The sequence below is a fragment of the Bos indicus genome, chromosome 7, assembly GCF_029378745.1.
Source record: "Bos indicus isolate NIAB-ARS_2022 breed Sahiwal x Tharparkar chromosome 7, NIAB-ARS_B.indTharparkar_mat_pri_1.0, whole genome shotgun sequence".
Classification (NCBI taxonomy): Eukaryota; Metazoa; Chordata; class Mammalia; order Artiodactyla; family Bovidae; genus Bos; species Bos indicus.
The window spans coordinates 44,754,468-44,773,292 of record NC_091766.1 but is presented as its reverse complement, the minus strand read 5'-3'; the positions used below and the strand labels follow the sequence as shown (position 1 = coordinate 44,773,292).

Genomic DNA, 18,825 nt, shown 5'->3' with positions numbered 1-18,825 from the left:
GATTAATTTTGACATATTTATCATCTGTCCAACCACCCTCATCATAATTCTCTTAAAATTTTCATATTTTTTCACTAGAACCTCTTGGTTTTCTAAGTATACAGATGCACAATTAGTGAAAAGAGATAATTGTTAGTTGCCTCTTCCAAATTTTTACTAATGTTTCATCTTCTTGTTTTACTACACTTCCTTTTTGAATAAAAATGGTGATGACAAGTACCCCTGTCTGGCTCCTGATCTTTACTTGAAGCAGTGGTTGACCATTTAAAAGGACATATTTAGAAGTTGTCTTCTGTGCCTTTTTTTCCTTAAAGTTTTTATTTAGAATGACTACTATATTTCAGAACTTTTTTTTTTCTTCTATTTTTTGCTCTGGGCCTTGAGATATGTACTCTACTTGATCTTGGAAGATTTGAGTCCCAGTGCTGACCATTCTCTTTTTAAATCCCTCTGATTTTCTTTTTGGTTCAAAAATCATGACTCTTGAAAACCCTCCTTGTGCTGTGCTCACTCCTCCTGGAGTTTTGATATCTTGTTGACTGTTGAAGTCATTATCCTTCTCTAGCAGCTCTAATTCTGGTTGTTCTTTTCCCCCTGGAGGCCGGACCCCCTCATGTGGATGGTTATTGTCCACTGCCTGCTCCCCGGAGCTCAGGTTCAGATGCTGAAATACTTCGCTGGCCCCTACGGAGACATCTGAAGGAAGTATCTGGCTGTCCATTCAGCGTGTGCACTCCCGGGCTCAGAGCTGCAGCACACCCAGCTGTTCAGGAGGGATAGTTAGCCAGCCTCCCTGGGCCCCCAGGCCCACCTACCAGAGGCCTCAGCAGCTGCTGGGTTCAGGCAAACCAGAGTAGAAATGGAATTATCTATTTGATACTATTACTGAGCTTTGTTTCGATATTATCCAGCATGTATTTTTATGATTGAGAGAGAAAGGGCAGGTCTTTAAGAGGAGAAACTGATACCCTTCTGGTGGTTATTATTGTTGTTTAGTTCCCGAGTCGTATCTGACTCTTGGCAACACCATAGAATGTAGCCAGCTAGGCTCCTCTGGCCCATGGGATTCTCCAGTCGAGAATACTGGAGCAGGTTGCCAATCCCTTCTCCAGGGAATATTCCTGTCCCAGAGATTGAACCTGCATCTCCTGCATTGGCAGGCAGATTCTTTACCATTGTACCACCTGGGAAACCCGCCCTTCTGACTAGAAAGTACTAAATTTTTCTGTGCTAATATCAGATATTTTTGTTGCACTCCATTTCTTGCTTTAAAGGAATAATCAAGAAGTACATATTATTCAGTTTTGTAAGATACACCAATGACAGGTGATCTACCAGGATAATGTGTCGACCTGGGGGCAGCATTTGTACAGCAGGTAAATGGCCCTGGAAGGATTTAACATCCCTTCTGTGTTCATAGGTCTAAAGTGTTAGGAAGCATCCTGGTGGCTCATGCTGAGTGTCTCCACAATAATCCTCAAAATAATTGGAGGCAGCCGAAGGTGTCACGGCCTTGAATCATTAGCTGGTGGAGAAGCAGGAACAAACCCACATAATGAGGTATCAGCGAGAGAGGGGACCCACTGAGAGCAGCAACATCTGCCCCCCTCAGCTGGAAGACGCAGGGACCCCCGAGGACCCAGAGAAAGTGACAAGGGAGCTGAGTACCAGGAGGAAAAATGAGGGCCCTGGTGACAGAGAGTAAGACAGATGTGAACTGGAGAGGCTTTAGGCAATGAACGGAAACCTGGGGATAGGAATGTATTTGGAGGAAGTGCTCTAAAACAAAACCATTTTGTTAAGGAAACTCTCCCAAGGGCAAAAATCCAATTGTGCTTCACATTTTTATGCAGCTTTTCTTCCCAACAATGTCTTCAAAATAACCCTTCAAAGGCCAGTTGAGATAACCTGGTAGGGCAAATAGAGGCAAAAAGAAAAAAGGAGGGATTATCGTAGTTTTACTACAGCCCAAAGATGTGCATGTTAGAACACAAGCTCTTATAGACATCCTAAATCCAGTCTCAGGGAATTATAGATACCCCCTCATATGGAAACTGGGCTCACATGTGAAAAAGGCTTGCTTTGGTGGAATCCAGACAGAACCCAGTCCAGTCCAGTGCATTCTCCCACCAAATGCTGTCCAGTTTCTACTCTATTACTTATGTTGCCGTGTCTGTTTCTTTAGAACCATTGATTTCTGGTTACTAAGCCAGCTGTCTTAGGTCTCTGAAGTGTGTTAATAAGATTTGGTCTTTCTTCTGATGTTTTCCTCAGCCCTCTCTGTGCTAGGCCCTGTGCCAAGCTCTCTTCAGCAGAAGTAGAACCTGGTCTTTCCTCTGAAACCAGAGAGACCACTTCATGCCCACCCTGGAGCTCTGAGTGATGGTGGAGATTGGCTACAGTGGCCCTGCTCCAGGGCTTGCTCTACTGTCTGGGGAGCCATGTGAGTGGGGGTCCCCAGTTTCACAGCGAGAAGTGCTGAGCGCCAGCAAACAGCCAGATAAAGATCCAGGCTAGCAGTCTGGGAGCCCCTTTTAAGTGGAGTATGCCTGTGGGAGGCCTCAGGGAGAAAGTTCTAGAAATCATGAGTGAGGTAGTTTCACTGTCATCAATACACTATAGAGGGAGAGATGGCATAACAGTGCAAAAGGTTCCCAGAGGAGAGAGAAACACCAGGACTGACTGAGGAGAGCAGCCGGCTACAGCCACAGGACCGGGGCCCATGTCCAGGCTGCTTTCGAAAGTGTGTTCAGGTCAGAGGCCCTGGGGTGCAGAGTGGAGGCCGCAGGCCAGTGCTGCTCACCGTGCCCTGAGAATGTGTGATTTCAGATGCCCCCGAAAGCTGGGCAGACTTAACTTGGGTCAAGCAAGTTTCCAGTGCAGGGGAAGCTTCAAGGGAAGCATTTCCTCAAGATATTATGAAGCGTGCTATTGTGAGTCTGCCTTTTAAAACCAGGCAATACTTGCAGTATAAATTTGTTCCCCTTTTCATTAAGGCAGACCTCCTTAAGACTATAACTAACCTGTCAGTAATTCCAAATGTCTGAATTGAGTGCCTACTATGTGCCAAGCCCTTCACACAAATCAGCTCATGTAATCCTCAAAAAAAAAAAAAAAAAAAAGATCCTGTAAAGGGCAAAGCATCATTATCCTTGTATTTAAATTAGAGGGAAAAGAGAGTGGGAAACTTGACTGGGCTCACACAGCTCACAAGGCCAGGAGCCCGGGGCTGGGTCAATGTGAGCTTTACCCTTGAGTTACTTGAAACCCAGATGGGATTTGGGAATCACGTAAATTCTAGGATGAGTTCACTCACACACGTCCAGCTCCAGCGTGCCCTCACATTCCCACACACCTCACTTGTCTTTCTCAAGTGAGAGTCCAGCAGAGCTGAGCTCGGTGGTTTGCAGTCTCATTTCCTCCTTCTGGGGTCTTTTGTGAGGCTGGGGGCTCCACAGGAAGGAGACAAGGATGAAATTCCTGGCAGGTGACTCAGATGACATCTGCCACTGTTGTTGACATTGGGAAAATTACCCAGAACTTGGGAATAAGGCCAAGAGAGGGTGGCAAGTCCTCTTGTGTCATACAGGAACATCTTTTAACAGACTCACCCCAAAATGCTACACCATTCTGAACTAGGCAGTTATATCTCTGTTCACCTCATTAGTTTGTGTTCATCAAAGGCCCACACTATGCAGTTACACATTAACTTGCAGATTTGTTTCCAGTAAAAATGCAAACTGTTTCTTTCTGGTGGAAAAAATACCCCCCAAAGGGTATGGTGTTCTTGCCCTGTAGGTCATTCCCCAGTTGTACGTCTTTCCTGGCAGCCTTATCCCACCTAATCTCTCCAACACCTGTACCTCCACCAACTCTCCTTTGAACCAGCTTTACCTTCCTGAGGGTCCCTCATAACCGAGTTGAATAAATCTTAAACACTGCTCATTTTGTATCCTCATCAGAGTCCTGTTTTCAGGTTTTAGAGGAGTGTCCTTTGGCACTTACATTCTTCATCCCTGACCGGAAATAGTTACCTCCAGAAACCTTGCCCAGGGAGGTAGGACAGTGTGTAATATCCTAGTCTGAGCTTTGGTCTGCTGTAGAATTGGTTAGAATCAAACTCCTCAGGCAGAATTGAGAGCCTGCTGAGGGTTAGAAGTCCTTCTTCCCTCTCTGTGTGCCAGGCATTTCTGGCTTTGACTGATTGGTGTGTTTTGAAGCCAATTTGTCAGACCTTAATCTAGTATCTGTGAGCCACACACAGAACAGTAGCATTACCTTCCAGCGATGGGTAGCCATATGTTTCTATTAAGCTTTGGAAGCTGGAACATTGGTCAAGTGTTTCTGAGCTGGTCAAATTTCTTCTTTCATGAAGCACACAGTAGTCTCGGCTTAGGATGCACTGTGTGGTCACTGAGAGGACATCACGTCTGCCCAGCAGTCACCTTAACAATTTCAGGGGAAAAGGCCAGAGGAGGGGGGAAGTGGGCCACTGAGGCTGAGACATCACAATGGAAGGAGGGGGTTGTGGGCCAGGTGTCCATGCATGACGATGCATGGGCTTGGAATTCTGTGTTCTAAGATCCAAGTGGGACTTCCTCCTGTGACGCTGTGAGCCTATAGCCCTCAGAAAAGTTGCTAAATTGGCCTCCAGGCTGTATATTCTTGGGATGTGTGAGCAGCAGCGATCCTGCTGGCCAGGAGTGCTGACATCTGTGTGTGTCCTGATGTTAGAGAAGCCCAGACTAGACATCTGAATCCTTCTGGCCTGGGTTCCTTGAGGGAACTCATATTCCTGGCTGAGCTTATTATTCCAAGTCTGAGAGATTTGGGGTGAGACTCATTCAAATCTAGGCTCCACCACCTAAAATCTACTTGCTGTGTGACCATCGGCATGTCACTGCAGGACTCATATTTCCCAGTCTGTAAAGTGGGCAGATGTACATGCCACATTCAGAGTGAGGTCAGTGCATCTACCTTACAGGGCTGTTACGAGGGCTAAGTGAGGATTAGATAAGCTTGTGTAAATATTAGGAATGGTGGCTGGGGTGGGGGGTGAGGGGGCGGGTGTTGGAGGACAGGCCTTTTAACCAGGTGTGGAGCAGGCGGTGCTGAACCCAGGAGAGGGGTTCCCCTCCAACACTGAGTTCCCACAAACTGACTGAAGTTTTCAGGGAGCCAGAGTCACCCCACTTCCCTGGGGATACAGATGGGCAAACAGCAAATTTGACTCTACAGACTGGTTCTGCCCTGTGAGATCTGCCTGGAAGCAATCCAGGCCTGACCCTCTCCGCTTGTTCTGTACCCTGGGCTCTGGCACCCCAAGTTGCTGTGCTGTCTGGGGCTCTGCCCCTTGACTTTCAGATCTCAGGTCAACTCTCACCTCCTCTCTTTCCTGACCTCCAGATGGAAGCCTGCCCACTGCAGTGCCCTGTTTAACTCCTTCCTGGCCTTTTCTGCAGTCCACATTTGCCTTATATGTGTTCACTTGTTCACATTCTTGTGTGTCTTTCTGTGATATCAGTGAACTGAAGACAGGGTCCCAGTCTGCCTGTGTCCCTGGCATCTAGAATAGGGTCTGTGGCCCATGAGAGGTGCTTCATAAATATTCATTGGATGAATGGGTGGATGGAGAGCTGGCTGGCAAGCACTCCTGAAGTGCCTGGTTGTTACCCCCAACTCCACACAGTGTGTAGAAACTGCACTGGCTGTAGACCTGGGTCTCTGCCTGGCTCTCATACAAACCTGAATTCTGCAACTACTTCCAAGGCACTTGGGTGTCTTCTGTAATGATGGATTCAAAGTTTACAGACACCCTGTCTCCAGACCATCTTGGGCATGTCTAAGGTTGAGTTGTTAGGGAAGATGTGGGCAAGTACTGTGACCATTACCCAGCTCCAGCTGATACAGCCCACATCACTGCTCCTCTACACACACTCTTCCAAATGCAAGCCCTCACTCTAGGTCTTTAAAAAACCTGCCCACAGCACAAGATACAGGCTTCAGCTCCCTGCTGGATCCCTATCGATGCACAGAAAGTAACGCATATAATCTGTGTATGCCTATGTCTGCTGACAGGTGGGCCCTTCATCCCTGTACAAATACATTCTGTCTGCAGGAACCAGAGACCACTGCAGTGACAGGCAGGCATTTAGGGCAGGCAGCAGTGAGGCCATCAGCAGGCAGGGCGGCCAGTTCTTGGGACTGCATGTGCTGCCTCTCATCTTCAGTGTCCGCACCCACTCTCCTTGGCCTGTCTTGGGCCCTGCAGAGTGTGAAGCCACTGTTGTTGTTGTTCACTCACTCAGTCGTGTCCAGCTCTTTGTGACCCCATGGACCGCAGCATGCCAGGCTTCCCTGTCCTTCACTATCTCCTGGAGTTTGCTCAAATTCATTTCCATTGAGTCAGTGATGCCATCCAACCATCTCGTCCTCTGTTATCCCCCTTCTCCTCTTGCCCTCAATCTTTCCCAGCATCAGGGTCTTTTGCAGTGAGTCAGCTCTTCGCATCAGGTGGCCAAAATATTGGAACTTCAATTTCAGCATCAGTCCTTCCAAAGAATGTTCAGGGTTGATTTCTTTTCAGATTGACCGGTTTGATCTCCTTGCAGTCCAAGGGACTCTCAAGAGTCTTCTCCAGCATCACAGTTCGAAGGCATCAATTCTTCGGTACTGTCACACGAGTGTATGTTCCTTGGTTCTTTGTCTCATCACAACAAAGATTTGGAGCAACGGACATTAAAGCCCTCGGTGCATCACAGCTCTCGGGTCTTGGACAAACTGTGCTACAGCTCTTAGGCAAATCAGTGTTATAGCTCTATTTTATTTAGAAGATAGCAGGGGAGAGAGGAGAGAGGAGAAGAGGAGAGAGAGGAGAAGAGAGAGGAGAAGAGAGAGAGAGGAGAAGAGAGAGAGAGGAGAGAGAGAGAGAGAGAAGAGAGAGAGAGAGAAGAGAAGAGAGAGAAGAGAAAGAGAGAAGAGAAGAGAGAAGAGAAGAGAGAAAGAAGAGAGAGAGAGAGGAGAAGAGAGAGAAGAGAGAAGAGAGAGAGAGAGGAGAAGAGAGAGAGGAGAAGAGAGAGAAGAGAGGAGAGAGAGAAGAGAGAGAAAGAGAGAAGAGAAGAGAGAGAGAGAAGAGAGAAGAGAGAGAGAGAAGAGAGAGAGAGAAGAGAGAGAGAAGAAAGAGAAGAGAGAAGAGAAGAGAGAGAGAAGAGAGAGGAGAGAGAAGAGAGAGAGAGAAGAGAGAGAGAGAAGAGAGAAGAGAGAGAGAGAGAGAAGAAAGAGAGAGAGAAGAGAAAAGAGAAGAGAGAGAGAAGAGAAGAGAGAGAAGAGAGAGAGAGAAGAGAGAAGAGAGAGAGAGAGAAGAGAGAGAGAGGAGAGAGAGAGAAGAGAGAAGAGAGAGAGAAGAGAGAGAGAGAAGAAAGAAGAGAAAAGAGAAGAGAGAAGAGAGAAGAGAAGAGAGAGAGGAGAGAGAGAGAAGAGAGAGAAGAGAAGAGAGAAAAGAGGAGAGAGAGAGAGAAGAGAAGAGAGAGAGAAGAGAAGAGAAGAGAGAGGAGAGAGAGAAGAGAGAAGAGAGAAGAGAGAGAAGAGCGCACGCACGCGGGAGAGAGAGTCCGTGAGAAAGCGCTTTGGCTCCTCCTCTTAGGTTTTTTTCCTCCACTTGGGCCTGCCCTATGCAAATTGGGCTTAGCCAGGAGTGCTGTTTGTTCTGCCTGAAGTCTTCACTCTGGTCCTCGGACCTTCCTTTGACCTTCCTTGTCTTAGCCACCGCCATTTTGGACTCCTTTTCCCTATTCTACCTACCTAACAGTACTCAGCCTTTTTTCTTTTTCTTTTTTACTGTCCAGCTGTCACATCTGTACATGACTCGTGATTCTGCAGCCACCATAGAACCATGCCATCACCTCACTAGGGCTTTGTGGTGGCGTGTGGCCAGGTAGTGGGGATTTCAGCTCCAGCCCTTCCCCAGGGGACTGAGGCAGTACTGCTCATAGAGAGATGGAGAATGACCGCCACAGGCCGTGTGAGGGGAGGGGCTTCCTCAGCAGGCAAGCCGAGGCTGAGTTCTCAGACGGAACACCGCACCGGGCAAATGTACCTGAAGGCACTGAGCATCCCAGAGTGGAACACTAAGGGGTTTCCCCCCTGTGCTATTCAGGCCATATCCTGCTCGGAGAGGTTGCCTGCTCATTAGTGTGCCTTGTGCAAGGAACCAGTTGAGACTGAGTCAGAGTTTGGAAGCAAAAGAGCCGAATTGTCTGTGCTCTGCCCTGCGGTCAATGGTGACAAAACAAGAAACGCTTCCTGCTCCCGGTGAATGGGGAAGGCTTGCTCCCTCTGATCCCTCTCTTGGGGTTGGGTGGCTTGTCTGACCACTGCTATCCTCCACTGCCTCCACCCATGCCCTGAGGTAGCAGTTCCGGGTCTGGGGCAGTCACGTGGAGAATCCTCATTTGAATTGCAGAGGGAGACTTTAGCACTGACTGGTTACAGATGGACTTGTTTCTTCTGCCACCATAACTTTCATGTAACAATTCCCATGTCTGACTGTGTTCAGTAAATTTAATTAGTGTTGAAAAGCACTTATTTGGTGAGATGATCGGTTTCTAACCTGGGTAAATGACTTTCTTTATGACTATAAATTAAGCGCATTATATCTTTTCCAGGCATCATGGTCGTACCCATAAATACTGTAGGCAGTTGCTGGCAGTCTCACTTGGTTACCTTTCCCATTACTGGTTTATCATCGTCCTGGTAGGAGTGGGGAATTCATTCTGTTTTAATAACAAGGAGGAAGTGGTGACAAGGGACTCGTTTCTGAAACCACACTTGGCGGGTGTCTCGGTGGCAGGGCCGGGGCCCCTGTACCCCCATGCACAACGTTCTCAGCTCTTTGTGGGCTTGCCGGCCACAGACTGGGAAGGGCAGTGCAGGGCTTTCAAGCGACTTCTGTCCTCGTTGCAGATCATTAGAAATCACATATGTGCCAACAGCCCATTTCCATGTTGGAGAGAACCTGAGTGTCTTGGCAGCTTGGATGAGCACAGGTCGGCACGAGTGTTTTCTTGATACTGGCCCCTCAGAGCGCAGCTTGGTAGAGGCCCCCAGAGCCACACTGGCAGGATGATCAGACCTGGGCAGTGCAGTGCTGCTTGCTCCTCAGAGGCGCTGGCTGCAGCCTGGGCTGTGGGCATCTCAGAGGGCCAAGGTCAGGTAGAGGGGACTCTCCCCGTGCCTGCCCATGCGAACTGGCCCTTCCTTTGATGTTTGCACTGGACTAGGTGGTCTCTGAAGGGCCTTCCTGCTCTGCCCTCCTGGTTCCAGCCCCCTGTATCCCAGCAAAGGCCCATCTCTACACACAGTGGCTTCCCCTTCGTACTGTCATCCCTCCAGCTCCCCTCTTGGAGAAAGCAAGAGAGATACACCCCTGAGCAGATCGCTGCATATGGTCCCCCTCTACCCTCCCAGCCCAGCCTCTAGCCTGGGGGTTAAACAGAGTTAGGGAGGACAGCTTTGAAAACTATTGTGTTTCACAAATCCTGAGTCAATGATGGGGGCAAGGGCAAGAAGATAAAGGCTCTGTACCCTGGGCATCTCCTGAGGCCAGAGAATCAGGCAGGCCCTCCTGGGCTCAGAGGATTCAGAGAGGGGCACTCCGACTGGCAGGGGCAGCCGAAATGGGCCCCAGGGGTACACTGAGGCTGAGGTACCCAGAGAGAGGGCATAGCCTGTCTCCGTGGGCAGCCCAGCCAGGGCAAAGCCCCCAAAGCAGGCACTGTGAGACCAGAGGCTCAGAAAGCTGGGCTCAGTGTCTTAAATGGAGCCACTAGTGGGTGTCCTTCACATCACATAGGAAAATTGATGAAAATAGTGATACAAAGGCAGCATTGTCTTGGAAAGAAACAAAGGCTGATATTTTCAGAGCCTGTTAGTTTCTTCTAGTAGCCGCCAGCACTTCCCCTGGTAACCCAGGAGAATTTTGCTAATCAAACACGCTCCATGGCAAAGCAGCCATAGACACTGTGGGTGGGGGGCCTCCAGCCCAGAGCCTCCCACTGTCGAGCCAGCACCCCGGCTTCCTCTGCCCATCAGCCTTGCCAGCAGGGCGAGCAGGGGCCCATGAATGCCCCTGAGTCTTTGCAGTGACACGCCAACAATTAGCAAAGTGGATAAAGGAGATTCACACGCCCACTTAGGATCTGTACTTTTATACTGCTAAGAGATATTTTGACCTTCTAGCTTATTATGATTCAAGAAAAAGTCAATATTTCTTAGCTTGCCAAGGCTGGAAGAATTTAAATGAGTTATTGAATCAAGCAGTTAATCTACTGATAACTGATTTTTTTCCTTTCAAATCTATAATGATGAAAAGCAGACTTAACCAAAAACAAGTTTTGCTTTTTTTTCCTTAGGCATTTTAATCCCATAGAGTAGGAGTTGAGGCTGAAAGTTCAGTCTTGACTGTCAGGGCCATTCTGTCTTGCCAATATTTTGAAGAAAATTTAATTAAAACTTAAAAGCAAAGACTTCTGTGGCTGTAAAATCTGTATATATGTTTCAATTATTTGTGTTTTGATATCCTTTTATAATTCTCAGTTTCCTATCCGTTGCCATTAATGCCACATGGCCATAATCCAGTTTTCTGGGCTCCTGAGGAATGTCCCATAGGTGATGGATGCTTGCTTAAGCGTCCACGTAAGTGAGCCTTTTCAGCAAGAAACCACTCTGCCCCACTGCTCTGGTGTGTGAGCTCGGGACACCACTGCCTGAGATCATCATGGGTGTGTGTTGGGTACAGGAGACACACAGCAGCACGGCAGCTGCTGTTTCCATGATCTCAGCCCTCCTGCCCATGGACATAGGCTGTGCTATTATGCCAGAAGGACTGTTGTTATTGCTAGTCACTCAGTCGTGTCTGACTCTTTGCTACCCCATGGACTGTAGCCCGCCAGGCTCTTCTGTCCATGGAATTCTCCAGGCAAGAATATTGGAGTGGGTAGCTGTTCCCTCCTCCAGGGAGTCTTCCCAACCCAGGGGTTGAACCCAGGTCTCCCACATTGCAGGCAGATTCTTTACCTTCTGAGCCTCCAGGGAAGGGCTGAGCAGTGGAGTGCCAGTGCTACCCCTGCTCCTGTGTCTTGGAGAACCATACTCTTTCCAGAGGAAATGGTCAACCTCTGACCTCCCTGCCTTGGCTGCCCCCATTCCTAAACACTTAGAGAACCACTTTCTCCTTACTCCACTGTTACTAGTCTCCACCATGGCTCCCCAGTGCCTAACGTATCAGACTGAAGTTCCACTTGGCTCTCTGAATCTAGCAAGACAGACCCACATCTTGCTACCCCTTACTTCCCACCCCCACTCTTGCACAAAACCCCTGCTCATGCCAGGTCTCCTCCCTAAGGCAGGCAAATGCTAGCTGCATGGTGGTTACAGGAACCTTGGCTCAAGCCCCCATCCCTTGGCAAGCCCTCCGCCTCTCAGTCAGCAGGGTCCATTGGTACCTTACCACCTCCGCATGGCCCTCTGTTGACTCCTCCCTCCCAGGACGGGCAGGGGTTGTGTCTGAGATGCTTGGTGGGAGCCAGACATAAAACCTGGGCTCTACATGACAGGGCATTGCTTGTAGCACTCCTGTCCACCACCCATTGGAGGGGCAGGGGCTCCATGGGGCAGCTGAGCCCCGATGCCTTGGCTTCACAGACTCTGGCCAACACAGCCTGAGAGAGCCATGTGGGTGGCCCATGCCCGCGAGTGCTGGCGGCTGACCCTCTGTGTTTGTGTGCCTCGCAGGACTTTCCAGCCACGACGAGCTGCCAGCCTCCTGCGGGAAGAAGTTGTGCGGCCGCGGGAGCAGGTGTATGCTCAACAGGGAGACAGGGGAGCCCGAGTGCCGATGCCTGGAGGCCTGCCGGCCCAGCTATGTGCCCGTGTGTGGCTCAGACGGGAGGGTTTACGAAAACCACTGTGAGCTCCACCGTGCTGCCTGCCTGCTGGGGAAGAAGATCGTCATGGTCCGCAACAAGGACTGCTTCCTTAAAGGTAGGAAGATGGCTCTGTGCCTTTGTGCTTGTGGGTTTTATCATAGATCCTCTAATGACTTTCTGGCAAATGACCTGGGTGCTGAGTCTACAGGTTAAATGTGTTTTTAAAAAATAGAGAAAGAGGAAGATTGGAGCCTTAAAAGCAGTAGCAGTGTTTCAGTGCTGCATGTGCATTTGCGTCCACCTCCAGAGGCCCCTGCCCTTGAGGAAGGGCCTGGGAGAGCAGAACCAGAGGGCCCAGGAAGTCTGGGCTGGTGCAGAGCCCATGTCCATAGCGTCCAGGCTAAAAGACACTGCCCAGGTCTCTCTCACAGGGTGGGTCCTGCCAGGTGGTGGCAGGGAGCACACTGACCCCTCTGGACTATGTCTCATGAATCAGAAGGTCACTCTGTGCATAGAAAGTAGTCAGATGGGCCCCTCCCCACCCCAGGACAGAGGTTCCCAGCATGGCAGTCACTCCAACTCTGGCCTAGAGTGGTTGTCTGGCCTGTCTAGAGCACCTCAGAGCAAGTTAAGGAAGGTCCTGCATGGACGTCAGACCATCTCCATGGAGGAGGGGGCCAAAGTGTTCATGCCCTGTCCTTGAGTGAGAAGAGCAGTGCCAGCTCCTGGCAGAGGGTAAGAGCCTCAGGGGCAAGGCCTGTGGCTCTTCTTACATGAATATCATCTTACTAACATGTGGCTCAAGGCCTTGTTGACACCAAGAAGGTGTCAACAGCTCACAGATGTTCCAAGACACGAGAGTTAGGCCACAAATTTCTGTGTCTGTGTGGCTGCGATGAATGGTGCATGTCAGAGGCTGTAGAAATGTTTGCGATGCTGAGCCCAAATGGTCACACATGTATAATCTAGGTGATGTGAGACAGCAGAAGCAGCTTGTGTGCACGTGGGAATGGGTCCTCTGGCCTGAGCTATGGGATCTTGGAGGTGGGGGGCCCACGTGGGCCTGCGTGAGGTCCCAGACCTGCTGTGGGGCAGGGCCGGGAGGGGAGGAGAAAGCTGGGATGGAGCCCTGCTGCCACTGAGTGCCTGTGACACTGACAGAGAGGGACTTCTGTGTGGCCACAGCTGGGGGCCTGGACTTCAGGAGGAAAGGGCCAAGCTCAGGCCTCACTCTCCTAGGCATCAGGTCTGTGTGGCAGGAGGAGTCACGATGCAGGAGCCCAAGTCTATGGGCCTCCTGTAACCCTAGAGAAGGTAGCTTTTCCTCCTTGCCCACAGGCCCTGGCAGGGGTTCCTGGAGCAGGTGGGTCTCTGGACTGTTGAGTTTATCCTGTGATGGGAAGAGTCTTGGACCCTTTCATGGGTGTGCTTGTGACATGAATGCTGGGGCACTTCAGAAATCATGAGGCCCAATGTGGAAATCAAACCAAAACAAGCACAAGAAAAATGTCCGAGGCCTGGAAGCCCTGCCCAGTCCAGGCCTGCCTGTGCCTCGGCAGCCGTGAGCACTAACACACTTGGCCACTTGCTCCAGCTTTATTGGTCATGTTGCATGTTATAGACTGACGTTCCATTCTCCAGTTTCCAGTATTCCCCCAGACTGCACCTTTCTAAAGGTTTATATTTCTACATCAGAGTGTGCATGGCCTCCCTCACCATCTGTTATTCATACAGCATTTCTCATTTCACGCGAGGGAAAGTTAACCACCACAGAACCTGCCGTGATGAGGGGTGACGGGAGCGTTGAGAAGGGGCGAGCAGATTAGGTCTCGGTTCTGCTTCACACTGATTGAATTTATCCACCGAATCCTTCTGATTCAATGGGGTTTTCACTGATGTTGTGAAATCCCACCCACTCACCGTGGCAGCGCCGATCTCCAAACGACCCTTTTTCAATGGAGAGAGGTGCCTGCAAGGTTCCAGAGGGACCTGAGTTTGCAGGCCAGCTGTGCGACCTTGAGTGCATGACTCCGCCTCTCTAGGCCTTTTGCCCAGCTGTTAAAAGGGGCTGCTGGCAGTTTCCACCTACTCTGTGGAGAAAAGTAAATAAGATGCAGCACAGAAACCACTTAGCATGGGCCAGGTACATTACACATGTCGGGTATTAATGACACCTGTTGTCATCATTTATCTAATTCATGGTGGCCTCAGGCCTGGAGCAGGGAGACGCACAAGCTGTGAGGGAGATGCAGAAGCAGGAACAAGGACTCCTGCCTGGATGGTCTTGGGCTTGGACAGCTTGCTGGTAGATGGAGAGTGGAGGTGGGAGGTGCTGAGAGTCAAGCTATCCTGGAGATGTCCACCTGCAGCTAGGGTTCCCCTGTCTACACACCTCATCCCCTGGCTCTGAATCCCACAGAGAAGCCTTCACTGCCTCTGGTTCAGCATCAGCTCCAGTCCCAGGAGGCAGGAGGGCCAGCCAGCTTCTCCTCCCCTAGTGTTTCCATAGGGAATGCCCAGCAAGCAGTTCACCGACCCCAGGGTCCCAGTGGCCATGGAGGAAGGCAAGCCCTAGGAGGGTGCTTTTGGGGAGAAACTTCATCTTTGCCAGAACCCTGGCTTTCACAGGGAGCAGGAGGTAATGGATGGACAGAGTGCTAGAGGGAGGCAGGATGGGATTCTTGGGGGAAAGAAGGGTGGGTATAAAGGACAGCTTCCTACAGTCCTCACCCCAAGATGGCAGCAGAGTGTGTAATGCTGTCTTGAGCTCCAAGGATGACAATTTGTCTCTGTCCCAAATGTCCAGGGAGTTATTGGTTCAGGAAACTTGAAAATGCCTTTCTACCTGTCCGAACAAAAATTCTAAAATCCTTCATGTTTCATTCTCTTTCCCCATCAGACTTTACAAAGAGAAATTATAAGTTCATTCTCTGGGGCTTTCTCTACCCCCAGAAGTCACTATATTAGGATGGTCCTTATGGGGTTGGGGTGTGTGGAGCAAAGTGGATGTGGGCTTCCAGGCCGGGCCACCACAGTTCAGAGCAGTCGCTCTGCCACCAGAGCCCTTCCCTGCACCCTTGTTGGGGGGGGTGTCTTCTTGGGGGTACCACCTGGGGTCACAGGGTGCTTACTGCTGTGCAAGGAAGGAGCGGCTGCATTCAAAGACCAAGTACAAGAAAACTTGTGGTAACACATTCTAGTTGCTATGGCAATGGAATACTGTGTGAATACAGAATGAGATACATCATTTAGGGATCATTCACTGGTGAGAAAATCCAAATTGCACTCTGCAGCCTTGTCTCAGAGGCCATTGGCAGCTTCCATACCAGCTCTCCTGACATCCGAAAAGTCAGGGGGATGAAGGAGGTGGAATACTGTCTCTCTCCTTGGGGCAGAATTAGTCACATTTGTCCTCCGCACCAAAACACCAAGATAGTGGGTAGATTTCTCTGTACCTTTAACTTCTTCTAGAGTTTGTGTCTCAAGTTATCTTGTGACATGGCATTCCTTATTGTGTACTAGTTGGCACTTTTAAAATGATTTTCCTGACTCAGCTCTGAGTTCACGCTTTATCTCCTATGGTGTTGGAGAAGAGGAGCTTGCCTCTCAGCCATCACTCAGCACACCAGGCTTGTATTATTTCAGATGATACAATGTCATAGTTAGGCAGTTTTCCAAACAAACCATGAAATTATGGAAGAAAGGAGCCTGTTAGAGGTTCAGTTCTGAACAGACCCTTAAGCTTCCTCATCCCGCATGGCATTTGTAAGTGCACAAGTGCGCCTTGGTGCTTCAGAGGGGAATTCCCAGACTCTTGAAATCAGAGGAAATAATTGCCTCTTTATTTTGAAACTTAAACATACAATAGGCTCACTAGCAAACCTTTTTTTTTTTTTTTTTTCTGAAGGAATAAAAACTCAACCTTCTGTTACAAGTTAGCAGAGCAGATACAACTTGTTGCCAAAGACTTCTTTTCTTCTTTGGGGTATTTAGACGTTGTTGTTACTTTAGCATCTTATAGCTTTAGGAATATAAATTGAGTCCCATGCCTCCAGGGCATTTCCCCACTTCCAAGTCTCTTCTGCCCTGCCAGGGAGAGATACTCTCATTCCCAGCTGTGTTGGCCCAGCCTCAGGCAGACTCTCAGCTTCCCCAGGTGTGGGGGCAGCAGGCACAGGGCTATGGTGGGGGCAGACATCCTAGGGATTTGGTTTCACTCTGCTGGAGTGGTCCCCACACCAGGGAAATGCTGGGGCCTGAGGAAGCATCATGGGGAGGCCCGCACTGAGGGGGCAGGTGGCACAGGCCTGGAGGCATCACCTTGAGGCCAGCCATGGGACCGTTCCACGCTGCCCTGGAGAAGACACAGAAGCTCTCTCTGTCTCACTTACTATGTTTGTGAGACGGGGTGATGATAATGCCTACCTCATAGACTGTCGTGAGCATAAAATGAGCAGGGCTAGGCACATCGTCATGCGTGCTCTTCTCTAAGCAGTATCAGCATCACTCAGGATAATGGTGACATCATGGCAAACATCCAGGTGGCACAGTCAAGGGACGGAAGCAGGAGGCTCTAAGAGCCCTGCTCACGTGTGATTACACTCGATATGGGCTTAGAAGTCAAGGGTGTGAATGTCCTGTGAACAAGGGGAAAGAAGGACATTTGTCCTCCATGTTTATTTAATGAATGACTAGAATTTGATCTCCAAATGATCAAAATTCTAAAACCTTTCCAACTGCCTTACTTTTTGAAAAGAAATGTAGTGAGGCATCCAAGTTCACCTGGTAAGCTTGTAGAGGTGGAAGAGAAGAACCAGAAACTCCTGATTCCAAGTCTAGAGGAAGGTTCTGGAATGCATGAAAGGCTTTCGGAAACTGCCAGTTGAGACGAGGGAGGGATTGGTACACTTGAGTGTGAAAAGGGGAATGTCTAGGGAGGGAGCTGGAGAAAAGACAATTGAAATGAATCTTGAAGAGTGAATAAGGGCTTCACAGGGTGCAGACATGAAGTAGTAACACCTGCAGACTCTCAGGACAGAGCAAGTGATTAAAATGCGGGTCCTGACAGGGAGCTGGGGTTGATGAGGGAGACTATGGATGAGTGGAGACAAGGGGGGAAAAGATAGGCCTGTGTGCCAACCTAGGTAGTTTGAACTCAAGTGGACTGTCAGATAGTCCAACCTTCCCATTTCCCCACATGGGGACCCAGAGCCCCAGCGAGGCCCCTAGTCCTCGGGCTCTGCTGCTGTAGTCCACCCTTCATCATCACCCCCAACTTTGGGGCTCTTTTTAATTCAGTCCCAGCAAGTCATGTTCACAGTAGGCGAGACTGCCTTTTCCTTTTCCCCCAGGAGACTTTGTGGAGTGAGGACTCAGGTGCCATGGTCAGTGGGCAAGGCCCCTCTGCTGGGCTGGGCCTCCTGGCTGTGCAGGTTAGTAAGGGGCCCAGCTTGGAGCTTCTGCAGGAAAGGCGGCTGAGTTATCCTGAACTCACAGCCCCTCCCTGCACCAGAGCACCAGCCACTTCCTCTCCCCTAAGGAAGGAATGGGAAACTCAGCAGCTGCCAGAGGGACCCAGAGACGAAAATCAGAGCCTCTGGAGTGTGCCCTCCTTTAGCATGCTCTGGCCTCTTGGCACTGACCTCCACTTTCTCCCCACCCCCTTCCTGTTTCCAGTTTCTTCCAATTGCCCTTCCACTCCTGGCCCCACCTGCATTCTGTCAAAGGCCACTGCTGCTTCCCCAGGCCTGGCAAAGGAATCTCTCTGTACCTTCCTGGCCTTTCCTGTGAGCTCCACACAGGGGAATGTGTGCATTTTCCACCAAGCTGTCTCACTCAAAGATGTTGGTTTGTTTTTAATTTTATTGAAGTATAGTTGATTTACAATGTTGAGTGTACAGCACAATGACTCAGTTATACATGTGTATTCTTTTTCATATTCTTTTCCATTATGGTTTATCACAGGATATTGAATATAGTTCCCTGTGCTATGCAGTAGGACCTTGCTGTTTAGCCATCCTATATGTGATAGTTTGCATCTGCTAACCCCAAACTCCCAATCCTTCCCTCCTCGACCCCTCGCCTCTTTGAAGTGAAGTGAAAGTCGCTCAGTTGTGTCCAATTCTTTGCAACCCCATGGATTATACAGTCCATGGATTTCTCCAGACCAGAATACTGGAGTGGGTAGCCGTTCCCTTCTCCAAGGGATCTTCCCAACCCAGGGATTGAACCCAGGTCTCCCACATTACAGGTGGATTCTTTACCACCTGAGCCAACAGGGAAGCCCACTCACCCCTTTGGCAACCACAAATCTGTCCTGTATGTTTGTGGACCTGTTTTTGCTCCATAGATACTCATTTGTGTAGTATTTTAGATTCCACTTGTAAGTGATATCATATGGCATTTGTCTTTTTGTTTCTGATTTACTTTGCTTAGTATAATAATCTCTAGGTCCATCCATGCTCCCTCAAATGGCATTATTTCATTCTTTTTGATGACTGAGTAGTAGTCCATCATATGTATCTATGTATGTACATAGATGCATGTACATTTATCTGTTTATCTCCTGATAGACATTTAGGTTGTTTCCATGTCTTGGCTACTGTGAATAGTGCTGCTATGAACGTAGGGATGGATTTATCTTTTAAAATTTAGTTTAGTCTGAGTATACACCAAGGAGTGGATTACTAGATTATATGGCAGTTTAATTTTATTTTTTTGAGGAACCTCCAAACTGTTTTCTGTAGTGACTGAACCAATTTACATTCCCACCAATAGTGTAAAAGGGTTCCCTTTTCTCCACACACTCTCCAGAATTTATTTATCAGCTTTTTAGTGACGACCATTCTGACTGGTATGAGGTGCTACCTCATTGTAGTTTTGATTTGCCTTTCTCTACTGA

The 18,825-nt window shown here is 49.2% G+C and overlaps 1 protein-coding gene across 4 annotated transcripts in view; it reads left to right on the top strand.

Moving 5' to 3' along the window:
- FSTL4 (follistatin like 4) overlaps positions 1 to 18,825 on the top strand; it is a 660,210-nt gene that overhangs the window by 415,113 nt on the left and 226,272 nt on the right. For 3 of the 4 annotated variants that reach the window (XM_070793583.1, XM_070793584.1, XM_070793582.1), the window contains one exon: positions 11,791 to 12,039. In XM_070793583.1, coding sequence (XP_070649684.1) covers positions 11,791 to 12,039 — 249 coding nt within the window. Of the gene's footprint in view, positions 1 to 4,596; positions 4,964 to 11,790; positions 12,040 to 18,825 lie in introns of those variants that run through there. The other variant, XM_070793585.1, reaches the window with a different exon arrangement.